Source organism: Rhincodon typus, chromosome 1 (assembly GCF_021869965.1).
Source record: "Rhincodon typus isolate 14 chromosome 1, sRhiTyp1.1, whole genome shotgun sequence".
In the NCBI taxonomy this organism is placed as follows: Eukaryota; Metazoa; Chordata; class Chondrichthyes; order Orectolobiformes; family Rhincodontidae; genus Rhincodon; species Rhincodon typus.
The window spans coordinates 142,318,257-142,337,391 of NC_063332.1; the positions used below are offsets into that span (position 1 = coordinate 142,318,257).

Here is a 19,135-nt window from a genome sequence, read left to right on the forward strand (position 1 = left end):
TGTGTCTCTTCTGTCTCTCTCTTCTCTCTCTCTCTCTCTGTCTGTCTGTTTTCTCTCTCTGTCTTCTCTCTCTCCTTCTCTCTTTCTCTCTCTCTGTCTGTCTTCTCTCTCTATCTGTCTTCTCTGTCTCTCTGCCCGTCTTCTCCCTCTCTCGTTGTCTGTCTGTCTTCTCTCTCTCTGCCTTCTCTCTCTCTTCTCTGTGTCACTTCTTTCTCTCTCTTTCTCTCTCTCTGTCTGTCTTCTCTCTCTCTCTCTCTCCCTCTCTCTCTCTCTGTCTCTCTCCCCTCTCTCTCTCTCTCTTTCTGTCTGTCTTCTCCCTCTCTCTCTCTCTCTGTCTGTCTTCTCTCTCTCTGTCTCTCTCTTCTCTCTGTCTGTCTTCTCTCTCTCTCTGTCTTCTCTTTCTCTCTCTGTCTGTCTTCTCTCTCTCTTCTCTGTGTCTCTTTTTTCTCTCTCTCTCTATCTGTCTTCTGTCTCTCTTCTCTGTGTCTATTCTTTCTCTCTCTCTCTCTCTCTCTGTCTTCTCTCTCTCTGTCTTCTCTCTCTCTGTCTGTCTGTCTTCTCTCTCTCTCTCTCTGTCTTCTTTCTCTCTGTCTTCTTTCTCTCTCTCTGACTGTCTTCTCTCTCTCTCTCTGTCTGTCTTCTCTGTCTTCTCTCTGTCTGTCTTCTCTCTCTGTCTGTCTTCTCCCTCTCTCTCTCTGTCTTCTTTCTCTCTCTCTCTCTCTTTCTCACACTGTCTTCTCTCTGTCTGCCCCCCCCGTCACTCTCCTACCCGCCCCCCCGTCCCATCTCTCTCACTCTCTCTCCTTCCACCACACCCCTCCTAACCACAAGCACCACCACCACCTCCACCAAACCCCAGCCTTCAACATAAATACCACTTTCCTAGCTATCACTTTTGATAAAGAATCACTGGACTCGAAATGTTAACTGTGCTTTCTCCCACAGCACTGATGTTTGATTTCTGAGTTGACACAACTGTTCCCAACAATTTTATACAATTTTATTGGGAAGTAGGAGATGTAAAACCTCATTTTTGGCAAAATGCTTCCCTTTGGTGTTGAGTGTTTGTTTTATTTCTTTCTTACAATACCAGTTCTAAGTCCAATTGTTCAATATTGTGAGTACTAGTTATAACGAATAAATAGTAGTCAGTTGTCTGGTTAGTACATTGAATGGAAAATAACCTTAACTTGTTTTTGGGGAAATCTATCACTTGTGTGTTTGTGCAACTAGACATTCAACCCCTTCTGAAATTCTTGATGTTTGAAGGCCTCAGAAACCAATGTCGAAGTATGATTGTATGGTATCCTCTTGTCAGGATGCATTTACCAAAGCTCATTTAGATGCAAGTTGAGGACAGACAGTACTTAATGCCCTGCCTGTTTCTTGGTGTTGCTGGAATTTAACGAGGCTAAAATTTCCTCCTTAGCTCATGATCCTTTTCACTGCTTGCGCAATTATATGAACTCTATGTATTGACTGAGTGGATTTGGAAGAATCACTTCAGCCACTGTAAAAAGTCAGTAGGTTTCAATCAAAGAGCTTGATTGTTAATCTGTTATCACTGTTGGCTGGGCTATTATAACCTTTTTGTTTTGGGTATTACTTTATTGGATTGGTCACAGCAGGTTGCCTTGCCTGTCAACTTTTACTACCAGACATACCATTTTGCGTTGCCTTGACTTAAGAGGGTGCTGAAAAGATTTACAAGGATGTTGCCATGACTGGAGGGTTTGAGTTGTAGGGAGAGGCTGAATAGGTTGGGGCTTTTTCCCCTGGAGCTTCGGAGGCTGTGGGGTGACCTTACAGAGGTTTGTAAAATCATGAGAGGCATGGACAGGGTGAGTAGCCAAGGATGGGGAAAATTCAAAACTGGAGAACGTAGGTTTGAGGTGAGAAGAGAAAGATTTAAAAAAAGACCTGAGGGATAACTTTTTCACGTAGAGGATGGTGTGTGTATGAAATGAGCAGCCAGAGGAAGTGGTGGAGGCACGTACAATTACAACATTCAAAAAGCATCTGGATTGGTGTATGAATAGGAAGGGCTAAGAGGGATATGGGCCAAGTGCTGGCAAATGGGACTAGGTCAGATTGGAACGTTTGATTGGCATGGACGAGTTGGACTGAAGAGTCTGTTTCTGTGCTGTATGACTCTATGCTGCCAGACTTGCTGAGTTTTCTCCAGTGCTGGGGCCACATTATTTCTGTTGCAAATACTTCTTGCTTCTGGGAAGATCAAAAACAAAATGAAAGTTACTTAAAAGTAATCCATTTTTCCTTAAGGTAAAGTGTGAAATATAGGAAATTCTACTAGGCTAAGGTAATTGTTTGTATTTAGGAATATGAAGTCATAAAAAGAAATATATTCACTTCAGTGTCAAAACTGGAGGTGCTTTGAGAAGTACTATCTGGGTTCACTTAACAACAGCTCCTGAAGTTTAAAATATGACGTGAACACCAAAGCTAATGTTGAATGAAACTTCCCTGCAGCACTGTTAAATAAAACCATCAGGCACAAGACCCAAAGTAGACCAATCAGCTCATTGGATGCTACACCAATCAATGAGACCATGGCTGATCTCATCCTCAACTCCAGTTTCTTGCCTTATCTCTGTAATCTTTCCTCCCTTTCCGGATTAAAAATCCATCACAGCCTAGATGACCCAGCCTCTACAGTCTTCTGCAGTTATAAATACTGCAGACTCACTGCCCTTTGAGAGAAGAACTTCTCTTTCATTTGTGTCTTAAATGGGAGACCCTTTACTCTGAGATTACGTTCTGTGGCCCTAGACTCTTCCACAATGGGAAAACAACCTCTCAGCATGCACTCTGTCATGTCCCCAAGAATCGTATATGTTTCTGTAAGGTCACCTCTTATTATACTTAAGACCAATGAGTACAGGCTCAACCTACTCAATGTCTTCTCATAAAACTTCCATAACCAGGATTAACATAATGAACTGGCTGCATCCAATGACAATAACCTTTCCTTCGATAAGACAACCAAAAACTGCTCACACTATTCTAGGTTTGGTCTAACTGGTACTATAGATAGTTTTAACAAGAGCTCCCTTTTTTCATACTCCATTGAAGTAAAGGCCAACATTCCATTTCCCTTCCTCATTGTATGCTGAACTTGTATGCTAGCTATTTGTGATTATGATTTGTAATGTATGAAGATTCCTCAATCCCTCTACTGTAGTTTTCTTCTGTCTTTATACATTTAAATAATATTCGGCTCCTCTATTTCTCCTGCCAAACTGCATAACATTGCATTCGATATGCCAAGTTTTTGTCCACTCACTTAACCTGTCTATATCCTCTGCAGACTCTGCCATTTTCACCATTTGCCTTCCCACCAGTTTTTGTCACCTGCAAACTTGGCTGTAGTGCATTCACTCTCCTCATCCAAGTCATTGATACACGTTGTAAATAATGTGGCCCCAGCACTAATTCCTGTGGTACTCCACAGGCTGCATTACAGGCTGCAGTTACAGGCTGCCATCCTGAAAATGTCCCTCTGATTCCAACTGTTAGTTATCCAATACTATATTCATGTTGATATACTGCATCCAACAACATAAGATGCAAGAAGCATAGTGTCCGGGGATATGCAGGCTAAGTGTATTATCCATGGGAAGTGCAGGGCTAAAGGGATGTGGTAGAGGGTTGGGTCTGGGTGGGATGCTCTTTGGAGGGTGACTTGGTGGGCTGACTGGCCTGCTTCCACACTGTCGAGATTCTATGCTCAACAAAGCTTCACTGTGTGGCTATACCTTGTCACCTTCCTGACCAAGATTTTAGTGTTAGCAATGTGGCCCTTGTCAGCAAAATTCATATTAGTCTAATTCTCTACTTTCTGGCACGTTTCACCTATTTCACCTTCTCCTAAATTTTCTTGCTTTCAACTGAATGCAAGCCTGAATTCATTCTTCCACCCCAACCTCAAGATATTTAAACTCCTTCCTATGCCTTTGTATAGACTTGGCTCTTGTAGCCCAATGACTTCAATCTCCCCTAGCTCTCTTTCATTGCTCTGTTGAAAAAGCACCCACTTGGCTCTGCCTGTCTCCATCACAATAACCTCTTCCAGCCCTTAAAATCATCTGAACTCTCAATTCCTCTGCCCCCTTGTGCATTCTTCTAGTTCACTATTTATGGCTATGAATTGAGCCATTCAGGCTTCAGGCTCCAGAGTTCCTTTTCTGAAACTGTCATTTTTGCTGGCTTTCGCACTGTAAATACCACGTTAAGACTTATTTATTTGTTTTAGCTTTTGGTCTATGCTTGTACAGTATTGTCTTGTTGTTTAGCTCAATGCCCATTTTTGATTGTGCCTGTATGAAGTACTTGGTGATGCTTTTATTCAGTAAGTGACCATATAAATGCAAATAGTTATTGAATTCAGTTTGTGAAATTTAGACAAAAATGTTTTTATAAACAACCAGTTTTGATGTGTTATGATGCAACTTCATGACAATGAGGTGGGATTTGAATCTGGACCTTCTGTGCCATAAGATCCTAACAACTATTTGATCATTTTAGTATAGTTATTTTCCATGATAATGGGTCAAAATGAAGACCAGGTGAATAATACTTAAAATTTGGAGCTAAATGGACTAGGGATATAAGCCCTCTTATGGCGCAGTAGTAGTGGCACTACCACTGGACTGTGAGGCCTTGGTTCAAGTCCAAACTGCTTCAGAGGTGTGTAAAAATGTCGCTGAACATTTTTGAGCAAAAGTTGAATCTTACTTGGGTTTTTCTCTTTTTATTGTAACTAAACTGCAACTGTCAGGAGAGGAATTAAGTTGGTTAGAGGATACAGACATTTCTCTGTAGTGCAAATAAACTAAGGAGTTGTGTGAAGTCAGTGAAATGTTATGCAAATGATTTCCATGGGAGCTTGCATTAGGTAAGCAATAAACGTGACAACAGGAAACGAGGTTTTGCATGTGTGTGCAAAATTTTTGATGTATTCTGGATTGTATGTTTGTTATAGAATATGATCGTTATTGTCTTAATAGTCTGTGCAAAGGTGACCATGCAGTCTAAACCTGAAACTCTGTAATTATTCCAAAAAGCTCTGTTTTAATGTTAAATGGATGATTTAATACTAAATAAATAGTGTGGAAGTAATTTGACAGATATATGTTGTATTTGTTTCAACATACCTATAGAGTCTTGTATGTATGTAGAGTTTCTACATGTTTACTTAAATGTAAGATTTCATATCTATCAGTGTAGTTAGTTTTGGTGTAGTTTTTTTCCCCCTATTTTCTGTCATTTGTGTTATTCATTTTATTCTTTATTTCTTTTATTCTAGCCCTGATGATATTGGCACATGTTGGTACATTCTCTTGTCTGGTTCTGTATTCATCAAAGAGTCCATGTTTCTTCCTAGAAGCAGGTATGCTTGCAGTCAACACATTTTTACAAGATTGAGTGTGGATGGTTTGTTTTGTATAGAGGATATGTTGTTTGAACAGTGAATGTTATAATTGTCCACATTATAAAACAACCAATTTCAAAATTTGCATTATATTATGTACTGGTAACTTAGTGTTTGAATTGCTCTCATAATACTTAACATGTTGAATTAAGGTATTAGTTGAATACATGTCAAAGTTTTAATAGACTGAAAGCTGATCAACTTCCAAGTGATATTGAATGATCTTATTGAAATTAAAATTATTTGAAATTTTATTTTGTACAAATAGAACACTTGTGGCATCCTCTCAAGTGCTCTTATTAAGTAGCAGCACCAACACTGCCAACTTACTGTCTTACCAGCAATTGGATCCCTCCAAATAATCCTGCTGATCTCTTTCTGGTTTATTTCACCCTCTTCCTCACTGACCCTGATCAGCCATCACTCCTCTCCACATCTCCTCTGGAAGTCAGCTTAGTTCTTTGAACAAAGTCTTTTGCATTCATGACTGTATTGTATGGATGATTGTGTGGACTTCAAGGTCTTTATAGAAACTTGGCCCACTAGTGATGTTAACTGCCCCTACTGAAACCTCCCCGCTAGTTCCAACCACTCACTCAAATATCATGTAAAGCATCAAGCTTCTCATCAAATCTTTGCTGACCACTTCTCCTGCAACCCCCAATCTACCTCTGTATTGAATAACTCCTCTACCTCCATCTTAGCCTGTCTTTAAATTCATTGCCCTCCTGTACTCTCCGAACACTTCCCTCTTGAAGACCACCCTCTTGATCTGACCATCTCGTGAGACCCCTCTGTGCTCATCATGTCATTCACAAAGAAGGCTATTTCTGATCTGTCTTTCAAATTTCATCTAACCTTGCATCTTTTTGTATCTGGTCCTGAAAATGAAACACTGCTGCAAAATCTGTTGCACCTCCAAGTTGCCAACCTACACGCCTTTCATAATTTTATATACCTATTGCAAAGAACTGCTAGGGAATTATCCCTGATATCCTGATCTTTATCCATTAATTGACATCACGATAACAAACCAATATCACATGGTTTTGACTTTTTGTTATCTTTGGAGCATTAGGTTGTAATTTTTTGGTGTATTCCTATGTTTTTCTTTCTCCGTGTCCCTTTATGCCATTCTCGGATCCTCATTTTCCATAGTACTATTTTCCTCCCTTACCTTGTCTCTATTCTTTATTCTGTCTTTATCCTATCCCCACCTCTGTTTAGTTTAAAGTCCCCATTACTTACCTAGTTATGCAGTTCGCTGTATCACTATCCCCTATGCAGTTGAGGTATAGACGGTCCCAAAGGTACAGCCCCCACTTCCGCAGTACTGGTGCCAGTGGCCCATGAACCAGAACCCAGACTAGTCTTTCAGCCATGTATTCATCTGTCTAATTTTATATACCCTGTGCCAATTTGCATGAGACTCACATAATAATCCAGAGATTATAACCTTAAAGATCTTTTCCATTTAGCACCTAGATTTTCATATTCCCTGTGCAGAATCTGTTTCCAAGTTCTCCCCACTACTGGATCCTCCTCTACTGCTACATGCTCCTTTCCAGTTGTGAGCAAAAGTCCTGAATGCTGGCTCCAGGCTAGCAGCACAGCTTTCTTGACTCTTGTGTCATTCTCTACAATGAAGTTTCAGTCCCTCCCTCACTATACTGTCACTTGCTAAAATACAATTCTTGTTGCTCCCTCATTTCAATGGCTTCTTGTACCATACTGCCATGGGCAGTTCACTCATCCACTCTGCGGCCCTGCTGTCACTCAAACAGGCTGAGAGAACCTCAGACACATTTGACAATTACAAAGGCCGACGCTCCTGCACTTTGGTTTCCCTTGCCTGCCTCTTTCCCTGACCAAATCAGAAGACCCTATCCTAAGTTGTGTGACCACCTCCAGGTGCAAAGAGTCCAGGTAACATTCTGTCCCCTGATGTGTCACAGTGACTGTAGTTTAGCTGCCAGTGCATAAACTCTTGAGCTGAAGCTTCTTGAACTTCAAACACTTGCAGGCATTTTTCTTGGAACTGCTGGAACCAGTGATTCAAATATACTATGCTCCCTACGCTTACCTGTCCTCCCATCATTAGTGAATTTTAATTATCTAGTTATGTTATTCACTTATTTATGTTGCTTTTTTATATTTTATTAACTTTACCCAATTTAAGAATAGAAAAGACATACTAGAGATTCACCGAACAGCTGGTTCCTTTCTTTGTAGTAGAGCAATTCCAGTCAGCTTCAATGAATCTGTCTCGGTCTCTGGCTGCCTGTTGAGGTTCTTTTCTCACAGACTCCTCCAGGTATTGCTGACTTCCTGTCTTGCACTCCTTATCTAATTCACTCCTCTACGTGATGCTGATTTACCTGTCTTGGGTTCCCATCTCACCTTTTCTCTGGATGATGCTGTCATAGGTACTCACCTCGTCTGCTCCTCTAGGTTGTGCTGTCTGCCTACCTTGAGGCCAACATTGCGCCCACCCTCTGGTGATTTCAGCTGTCCCTGATATTTGATAACTCTGGATTACTGGAACAAACAATCATTTTTGTTTTGAATATTTAGCAGATAAGCATTTATTTTTCATTAACACATGGACTTAAATCAATCCTTCATATAAAATTGTGTTTTTATTAAACATTGTATATTTCAGTACTTCAAGAGAAATTTATTTTGTCAGTTAAAATTTAGAACCTTTAACTAATTATAGTTTCAGAAGCATAAACATAAAGCCTGAGAACATAATGATATAATTATTTAGTATAGCCAATAAAAAATCACAATTAGATCTAATTTGCTATGAAAATTGCTCTTAGTTGTACAGATTGAACTGATATTTGGTTCACATTACTTGCATTAATTTTTTAATTTATTTTACACAATTTCTGGCACTTAATAAGATCTGACTGCATTTGTAGTATATTTCAGGAATGATTTGTGGTACCTTAAAGTTTGAAGCATTATGTGGATAGATTCAATATTTATCTTGTGCACTGTCTTATATTATTAACAAGCATCAGATTTGACTTGTGCTCATTTCATTGAATCAGAGCTTCACAAACATATTAAATACAGAGTAACATTAAAATACAAGCCTTTTTATTATTCTGCTCCTGCCTGGTGCTGACTTGCCTTTTTGGATGCAATGTATTCTTTATCTTGATGACATGGAGGACAGTGAGATTTGTGTGAAGCATGCTAATATGCTAGGGCATTTTGAGATCAAGAAAGAAGTGGTGTTGGGTCTCTTGAAGAGCATTAAGGTGGATTAGTCCGCAGGGCCTGATGATATCTACCTCAGGTTATTGAGAGAGGCAAGAGAGGAGATTGCAAGGTCCTTGACTAAGATCTTTGTATCCTCATTAACCACTGGGGAGGTCCTGTAAGACTGGTGAGTAGCTAAAGTTGTTCCTCTATTCAAGGAGGGAAATGGGGATAATCCCAGAAACTATAGACTGGTGAGTCTTACGTTGGTAGTTGGAACAAGGGAGCAAATTCTTAGGAATAAGATTTACGCGCATTTGGAAAAGTGTGGCCTAATTAGGGACAGTCGACCTGGCTTTGTACAGAGCAGGTCATGTCTTACTAACTTGATTAAATTTTTCAAGGAGGTGATAAAGGTGATTGACAAGGGTAGAGCAGCGGGTGTAATTTACATGGATTTTAGCAAGGCTTTTGACAAGGTGCCTCAAGGTTCCCCAGAGGATTAAGATGCATAGGATCCACGATGACTTGACTGCATGGATTCAGAATTAGCTTGCCCAAAGAAGGCAGAGGCTAGTGGAAGTTTGTTTTTCAGGCTGGAGATCCATGAGTAGTGGTGTTCTGCAGGGATTATACTGGGACCTCTGCTGTTTGTAATATATGTAAATGGCTTGGATGAAAATGTAGATGGATGGTTTAGTAAGTTTGCAGACGATACAAAGATTGGTGGAGTTGCAGATAGTGTAGAAGGTTGTCAAACGATACAGCGGGATATAGATCAGTAGCAGATATGGGTGGAGAAATGTCACATGGAATTTGATCTGGGTAAGTGTGAGGTGCTGCACTTTGGGAGATCAAATGTTAAAGAAAAGTATACAGTTAATGGCAGAACCCTGAATAGCATTGATATACAAAGGGATCTTAGGGTTCAAGTCCATAGCTCCCTGAAAGTGGCCACGCAAGTAGATAGGGTGGTGAAGAAGGCATATGGCATGCTTGCCTTTATCGTTGGGGGAATTGAGTACAAGAATCAAGATGTCGTGTTGCAGCTTTATAAGACTTTGGTTAGGCCATGCTTGGAGTATTGTGTTCAGTTCTGGTCACGACATTACTGGAAGGATACGGAGGGTTTGGAGAGGATGCAGAAGTGGTTTACCAGGATGCTGCCTGGATTAGAGGGTATGAATTATAAGGAGAGGCTAGAAACACTCGGGTTGTTTTCTCTGGAGCGGTGGAGGCCAATGGAAGACTTTACAGAAGTCTATAGAATTATGAGCTGCATAGATAGGGTTGATGGTCAGAGTGTCTTTCCCAGAATTGAAATGTCTAAAACTAGGGGTCATGCATTTAAGGTGAGAGGGGGAAAATTCAAAGGAGATGTGAGGGATGAGTTTTTTACTCAGCAGTAGGAGTGTGGAATGCGCTGCCAGGGGTGGTGGTGGTGGAGTCAGATACAATAGGGGCATTTAAGAAACTTTTAGATAAGCGCATAAATATGCAAGAAATGGAGGGATATGGAACAAGGACAGGCAGAAGAGATTAATTTAATTTGGCATCACGTTCAGCACAGTGTCGTGGGCTGAAGGGCCTATTCCTATGCTGCACAGCTCTATGTTCTATGACATATCGCAGTGAAGCAATTTTATTAAGCTTCCTGTTCTAATGTCAACAAACTGAAACCAAATTAATATTGTTTACAGATTTGAAAAGGCAAAATTTTCCAGTCTGTGGTGTAGGAACAGGGAAAGGAGATAATGGGATTCTTTCAGAGAGCTGACTGAAACCTGATGAGTCAAATGGTTTCTTTCTGTTCTGTATGATTCTGTGATCATATACAACTTATGCAAAAGATAACATAACTGGGAGAGTTATTCAAACTGCCATGTTTAATAACCTTATAAACACTTGGATACAGAACTTATCCTGCAGTATTGGTAAGTGATATTAATCAATATTGCAAAATAATTTAAATATGATCAGATCTCAAAGGTTCGTCAATGAATAACAAGATTTTGGCTTCCGTATCTGTTGGTAAGTTGGAAATGATTGAAATGTGCAAATGGAATGAAGGGACAGTTTTTACGTGCACCCATTGTAGTAAAAGCATACATTAAAAAAATCTATATATATATATTTAGGTATATTCCCATGCATTGACAATTTTTCTTCATCTAGCACACTGCAGAAATCTCCCACTGGAAATTTCAAGATTGTTTGCTTGTAGTTCACAGGATATCTTTCTAAATTTCCTCCACATTAATTGTACATGATAATCTTCTGAAAGGGCAAATATTTCAAATTACATTGCTGTAGGAAAAGAAATTTCTAGTGATGTATGTCGAGCAAATATGTTGTGGTAATGGGATGGGAGCAAGAAAGGCTGATTTAAAGTCAAATCCTAAATGTAAAACCTATGCATTCCTGGTATTTCCAAGCAAAACCCTTTGTTTCCATCAATGGACTTCACAGACATCGAATTGAGTTGCAAACAATGTTTTCTCTAATTTTCCTTTCTTCTGCGCAATATTCACTCCCTCCACCACCAAAGCTCAGTAGCAGCAGTGTGCATTATCAATAAGATTCACTGCTGAAATTTGCGAAACATCCTTAGCACCTTCCAAATCCACAAGAACATCCATCTAGAAGAGCAAGGGCAGCAGATACATGTGACGCCACTGCTTGCAAGTTCCCTTCAAGCCACTCACCATCCTGACTTGGAAATACATCGCTGTTCCTTCATTGTCACTGGGTCAAAATCCTGGAATTCCCTCCCTCAGGGCAGTGGGGTCTACCTACAGCACGTAGACTGTAGTGGTTCAAGGGGGCAGCTCAGCACCACTTTCCTAAGGGACTAGGAACAGGCAATAAATGCTGGCCAGCCAGAATGCATGTCCCATGATGAACCGACGTTTGTTGCACTGCGTGGCCCTACTAAAAATATCGTTGGCTGGGAAAGACACACATCTTAAAGAAACTGCTGCTTGTATGTGTCCTGTTTTGTTCCCTGCATGGCACATTATTTATTGGTGCTTGGTCTTCCACCCACACAGCTTTGAGGGAACATTGAGTCATTTTGAGATGTGGGCCAAATAAGGATTTCTTTTGCTTTATGAATGTAGCAGTTCAAACAAAGAACATTTGTGTCTCATGGCCACTTGCATTGCAGGGGATGCTTCTTGATAACTAAAACAAACTTTTTGTTGCTTTTGCTGATTACATTGTATGTTCTAACTGAATCTTCTGTAACTACGGCATTTGGTTTTAGAAACACGAAGAACAAATCATGTTACATTGTGGTTATTTGGCCCAAATCCAATATGAATAAGCCGATCAAGGCCATAAATCCAATTAACAGTCCTGAGTACCTATGGCACACAACAGTTGCTGGATGTAAATGTCCTGCACCACCACCTGAAGCAAAACCCCACTACATTCCAACTGTGGAAAGTTCTGTAGAATGCTTTAATATAATTTTCCCACATCAGGTGTAAGTGAATGTGCAGTCACTGCTGGCTTTATGTGGATCTATCCTACTTCCTTTCTCTATTGTAATAACTCAGGAAGCCAGACTGGAAGGGAACATCATTTATTGTTGAAAACCAAAATAGAACCACACATTGTGACATAAATAGGCTAATCCTAGCCTCGGACAAGACAGTCCTGCAGACCCATCCCTGGGTCTGCTTTTTTATAATATACATATATCCAGAAGTGTTATTACACACAACCGAAGGTGACTTTCCTTCCACCAAATCACCATGACTTTTATTTTTGTTTTTGTTTTTAATTATTAGCTGACACCAATAAATTACCCGTGCAGGCAATTAGACAGTTACATGCAAAGCCCATTATGGGCAATGCAAACTGTCAAAGTGAAGGAGGCGTAGGGAGAGCGGGAGGGAGCCTGCGTATGCTTCTTTTTATATACATGGCCTGCTCTTTTTTTTTGTTTTATGAAATTCAGCCTGTTCAAACATGCTAGGAATCAAGGCTGATAGCAAGAACTGCTGATGCTGGAGTCATTGTCAATACAGCGTGGAGCTGGAGGAACACAACAGGTCAGGCAGCATCAGAGGAGCAGGAAAGTCGAAGTTTCAGGTCGGGACCCTTCATCCAGACTAGGAGAGAGATCCACTGAGGTCTTTCTGGAGGGAGGACAACTTCTTCAAGGTGGACATCCTTGGAAGAGGCCTTGCAGTAGGGTTTTCAGGTCTGAGTCTTAATGAAGAGATGTTATTACACACCTTTTTGAAGTAGATGGGTCTTGATGTCAGGTCTCCTGGTTCAGAGATAGGGACACTGTGCCACAAGAGCCCTCTGAGTATACTTTTTTTCTCTTTATATCCAGAAGCATTATCACACAACTGAATGACTGTTTCCATTACTAAATCACTGACTTTTTTTTGTTTATAGACTATTAACCACCTTGGGTCAATTTCATAGGATTGAAGCATAGAGCTAGATAATTTCTAATTAATTTGTTCAGAGATGTTATGACACAGCTGTGGAGTAAGTGGGACTTGAACCCAGGTCTCCTGGCTCAGAGAGAGTAATGCTGGCTCTGTTCATTTTATAGATATTTGCTGAATCAACCTGATCAGAGATGTTATGATAACTCTGGAGCAGGTGGAGTTTGAAACCCAGGCCCCTTGGCTCAGAGTTAGGGACACCATCACTGCACCACAAGAGCCCTTCTGGGTCCACTTTATATTTTCTAATCAACTTGTTCAGTGATGTTATTACACACCACTGGAGCAGGTGGGCCTTGAATCCATGTCTTCTGGCTCAGCGATAGCATTATGACCACTTCACCACAAGAGACCCCTGGGTCTGCTTTATGTTTTTAAATGGGAATGAATGATGGTTTTGTGGTTACCTGGTTTCAATCCCAGATGTATTGATGGAATTGAAATTCAGCCACCTACCACGATGGAATTTCAACCCAGGTTCCCGAAGCATTCACCTGGGCTCTAGATTACATACCCAATGAGATTCCCATTACCGTCTGCACCGTTTTAGTTCTATTTTCTAATCTACCTGTTCAGAGATGTTATTACACACCTCTGGAACAGGTGAGACTTGAACCGGGATCTCTTGGTCCAGGGATAGGGACACCACCACTGCGCCATAAGAGGGCCCCTTTGGGTTGCTTTATAAAGGGCTCAGGTGTTGAGTTTCAACTGGGAAGGCCATTACCTGTTACCAAGGGAACTCGTACTCAACGAACTCCACAAAGAGATTAATAAGTCATTCCCCAAGTGGCCTTGTAGGAGGGATTATCAGAATTATGCAGACGGTTTTGCTCAGTCTCAAAGGTCTCTGTAGCACTTCTGATGTAGCATCTCTGTGCACAGACATCAGTGACCTGCACTTCCCACTAATGGTGGTCGATGTGTCATATAAAGAGGGACTTAATCAGTGAGTCGTCTTTTTGTTGTTGACTGCATTCTCCTGGCCCATAGTCAGTCAGACCTACAACGTATAACATGTCTTTCTGAGGCACCACAACTCTTTGGACTAAAAATCAGTTTAAGGGAAACAGTAGTCCTTCATTACCCTCTACCCCGAGACCACCAAGAATTGGCATCAAGACAGCCAAGTGAATCCTGTCCAGCAATTGACCTATTTGGGATTCCACTGTAAACAAAGAAGTGGACAATAGATTTTCAAAAGCAAGCAGAGCATTTTGCTGACTGTATAAATGAATGTGGAGCAACCACAGCATTAAACAACAGACCAAGCTCAAAGCATATGAAGCCATTGCTCCCACCACCCTTCTGTAAGGCGCTGCGTCACGTGAAATGTCATGAGAAATCTCACCAGAAACCTTCCCTAGGGAGATAGGAAAGAAGTGTCATTGAATGTTTTTAAGGCAGAGATAAATTGTTTTTGACTCCATTATTAATCAGAGAATTATAGTGAGTGAACCTGAAAGTGAAATTATGTTGTCACCTTCCTGGAACAACCAGAGATGAGCAGTAAATGTCCCAGCAGTCTGTGGAAATATTGTTCAAAATATGGGGGGTGCAGAATGGCTGACAGAAGGGATTAGTACATGCAGCCTGTTCTGAGAAATTCAGTTTCAAGATAGGGTGCATGAGTGAAGAATCTGACTGTGATCACAGGTGGTGAGGGAAGGAAATGGAGGCCCAAGCTTTCTGAATGACACCTGGAGGGGCATTCCTTTTCTTCCTAGCCAACAAAGGAATCTGAAATATAGTTTTAAATTTAGCTACTAGATCTTGACTTGCTGATAGTGTTTCTCCACCTTGCACTTGGGATTGAAATTGCAGATCAAGTCCTAAACAAAACATAATTGGACCAATTCTATCTGTTTAAAGTAGAACACTGCTTCATTCTTGCAAGTGTCCTGCTCATCTGATCCAAGAACAAGTTAATTTACAGTCATTAAGAAGGAGATGGATTCAATAGGAATAAGTGGCTAACCTTACGTCCGACTTTGTCCTCTCCCTAGCTTCTGCCTGGCAACAGCAACTAAAATCTGTCACTAAATCCAATCAAATTACAAACTTACTGTTCACTGCAAGATCATGATATTTTCCTATCACAGAACAATACAGCACACGAACAGGCCCTTCAGCGCACGATGTCTGCGCTGACTATGATGCCATTCTAAACTAATTCCATCTGCCTGCACATGGTGCATATCTCTCTATTCCCTGTCTGTTCATGTCTAATTGCCTCTTAAACATTGCTTCTACCATCTCTCCTGGCAGCATGTTCTCTGTGTAAAACAAAGTTGAGGCCATCTCACGCTGCTTGGGCTTGACATCACATTGAATAATGCCAGTCAAGCCAAGTTTTAAGGAAGTGCTCAAAGGAATCGGTTAAACCTCAAGGGAATAAATGTCCTGATTTGCAATCATTATTCACCCTTGATATAACTTGCAGGTTGCTGAGTGCAATAAATGCAATGCAGCCAGCCGTCTGACACAGTAGTGCGGTCTGGCACGAACCTTAAAATACTGCTGAATTTTTGTTTTTATTAATTCATGAAATATGAATGTCATTGACAAGGTCAATATTTATTTTCCTTCCATAATTGAAAAGGTGGTACTGAGCCACCTTTCTGAATCGCTGCAGCTGATGTGATATAGACACAGCCACAGTATAGTTAGGGAACCAGTTCTAGAACTTTAATCCACCTGACAAAACAATGAGGAATGGTCATTTAGTTCCAAATCAGATACCGTGACACTTGGGAGGGGAACTTGAGGGTGCTGTCCTTGTCCTTCTAGATGGTAGAGGTTGTGGACTTAAAAGACACTCTCAAAGAAGTGCCTCAGTGGACTGCACACATGGATGCCGCTGTACTGAGATGGTCAGAGTGTAGAACAAGTGGGCTGCTTGATGGTGTCAAGCTTCTTGAATGTTGTTGGATCTGTGCACATCTGAGCAATTAATTTTCAGAACGTTTGCCTCACAAAATATTCTCTGCAGATGAGTATCAGAAAGTTGTCTTTAATAAATTTGCAACTAAAAACTTAAATGATAATGCATTTCAGTACATTTGTTTTATGGTATGACCTAGTTGTCTCCACTGATGAAAAGTCAACTATTTTTGTTTTCTGTTTGGATAAAGTATTGAGATTTGCAAGAATAAAACATCTTGGTTCAGTGAATACAGTTTGTAATTATTAAGCTTCATGTTGCTTTATGAATTATTTTGAAAAACATGTTTTAATGAAACTAATGAGAATTTTTAACATCAATTGCATTCATTTTTCCAGATGATTAATGCCCAGGGCTATAATTTTTTAATATAAAAAGCACAGCTTTAGCAAGACGTAATTAAAATAAAACAAAGAACTGCAGATGCTGGAAGCCTGAAACAAAAACAGAAATTGGAAAAACAGAAAAACACAGGTCTGGCAGCATCTGTGGAGAAAAAAGTAGAATTAACATTTGCATCCAGACTCTTTAGAATAAAATAAATATTGAGAAAGAAAGGAAAGAAGAAAGAACTTATTGTAATATAATACTTCCAATTCAAAGGTTGTGGGTTCGAGTCCCATCAGAAGGGTGGCATGGTGGCTCAGTGGTTAGCACTGCAGCCTCACAGCACCAGGGACCCGGGTTCGATTCCAGCCTTGGATGACTGTCTGTGTGGAGTTCGCACGTTCTCTCCGTGTCTGCATAGGTTTCCTCCAGGTGCTCCGGTTTCTTCCCACAGTCCAAAGATGTGCAAGTTAGGTGGATTGGCCATGCTAAATTGACCGTAGTGTCTAGGGGTGTGTGAATTAGGTGGATTAGACATGGGAAATGCTGGGTTACAGGGAATGGGTCTGGATGGGATGCTCTTCCCAGGAGCGTTGTGGGCTTGTTGGGCTGAATGGCCTGTTTCCACACTGTAGGGATTCTGTGGATAATGCCTTTCAAGTCCTTGGTATATCACAAAGTGCTTTTCAGGCAATAAAATTTTGAATTGCTGTACTGTTGTAAAAAATTCAGCAGCCATTCGCACACAATAATCATGTGATAATACCGAGATAATCTTCTTTAGTGATGTTGCCTGTGGGATAGATATTGGTCTCTTATCCTCCTTTAAAGTATTGCCTTTATACTTTGTATATTCTCCACAGAACAAATCGGTTTACTGTCCGATTCGAAAAGATAAAACCTCTGACAATTCCACACTCCTTCAAGGCATTTGGTGCTTTCATGCCTAGATTTTGTGCTCAAGATGAGCTATGATATAATCTGTGAAATGCTATTGCTAATGTTTAAACTTTTTATTTAATTTGCTGATTAAAAATTGTAAATGTCATTTTTTGGAGCCAAAATATTCATCAAATCAGTATTTTTTTCACCTGAGGTTTCCACTTATGCTTTTCTGTAAATTTATTGGAGGGACGCAATAAAATGCTTTGATATGTCTTTTTCTTTCTAATTAATTATTTGTATTTAACAGACAATATTTATTTGACTTTTGGCCATTCAACAAAAAGACTTAAGTTTAGAAGCCTATGAATTGCTTTGGAATGAAAAATTGACTAAATGGTACACATCAAATAATAAAATGTTTTGGCCATTTGCTCCAGTTATGTTTTTTTTCTACAATGCTATTGTACTTTGAAATGGTTTTAAAAATTGTACTTGCATGGTCTGGAAAATTCACACATGGAATTCTAGGTTGGGGTGGAGTGGGAAAGAAATTTGTGAAGGTCACCAATATGTCAACAATATTGATTTGTACAGAGAAACTGAAAGCTCAAACACTAGGTCGGAAAATGGTAATACTTATCTACACTGAGACGAAAGGTTTTTTTCTTACTAGTTATCTCTGCGCCTTCAGTCTTAGCAGGGCCGTCTGTGGAGGTAGTAAAAAGACTGTTATGTAAATAAGGATTAAATAAACATTTTTAAAGAGCTGATTGTTGTACTGTGTACCCAAGATAGTACTTTGATCTTGGAACATGGGCACATGTTAAAATGAGTATCAGTTTAGTAATCAACCATTTCTTGAATGGCAACGTCTGAAAAGCAGCTGTCAGACGCTACTTGAGGTCATAAACATGGAATGCGGAAGCAATGCGCATGCAGCATATGCTGCACATATCTTGCAGCCAGTAGAGGTAGTCAGGTCACCAAGGCAGGAAATGAACCGGCCGATGGAATTTTGGCTTTACTTGCCTCTCTACGTACAGCAACACAAGAGAAAGATAAATTCCAAATTCTGCCTGGGATAAAAAAAAGCTGCATAGTAAAAGGCCTTTTGGATAAAATAGCCTTAAAGTTAAAGTATACTATAAAATACGGGTTAGAGAATTGTTCTACTTGTCACTGAAGTTATACTTGGTTTTGTATTTTTATTTTTTTAAGCAACAAACATCATTGTGACTGTCGGTGTAGTCCAGATAATGGACTATTGTTTCTTAATGGCTGCACACTCGACTGGTGAGTGCTAGTATAATTCAGTTGAATGTACTAGTTTTTTTTCGTTGCTGTTGTAGATGCCAATTGTAGATATTTAACGAGCCTGTAAGGAATTAAACTTGTAAAATGAGACTCACTGTTGAAGGTTTCCAAATGCATTTGATAACATAATTTGTTTAGAATAGTGCATGACAAACGAGCTTCAGATTTGTTTTGGTTGCGTGTCTGGGAAGCTAGTTTGTCAAATGTTGGTAGCTATTTACATACCTTTCCTTTTTATTAATTTGCAGTCTGTATAATTACAGATTACAGTTATGGACCATATTTTTCAAGAGCCCCTGTGCAATGTAGTCTGCATTTTAATCTAAAATCATTTCAGTGAAGTAAACCTTTTCAGTTAAGAGCAAATGACGTTCAGAAACAGTTGAGTGCCTTCTTGACTACGATTTACATCTTTTCACTGATGACTCAGTGAAAAATAATTTGGAACATCTTAGCTTTCTGCTGAAATGTATCTTTTGTTATTGACAAATTTAGAAGCAATATTGCACTTTGTTTCACTTGTATGTGGAA

General features: G+C 40.0%; 1 protein-coding gene across 1 annotated transcript in view; it reads left to right on the forward strand.

Moving 5' to 3' along the window:
• Positions 1–19,135, forward strand: part of LOC125485449 (rap guanine nucleotide exchange factor 6) — a 195,430-nt gene that overhangs the window by 162,007 nt on the left and 14,288 nt on the right. The window contains exon 4 of the mRNA XM_048608298.1: positions 5,327–5,410. Coding sequence (XP_048464255.1) covers positions 5,327–5,410 — 84 coding nt within the window. The remainder of the gene's footprint in view (positions 1–5,326; positions 5,411–19,135) is intronic.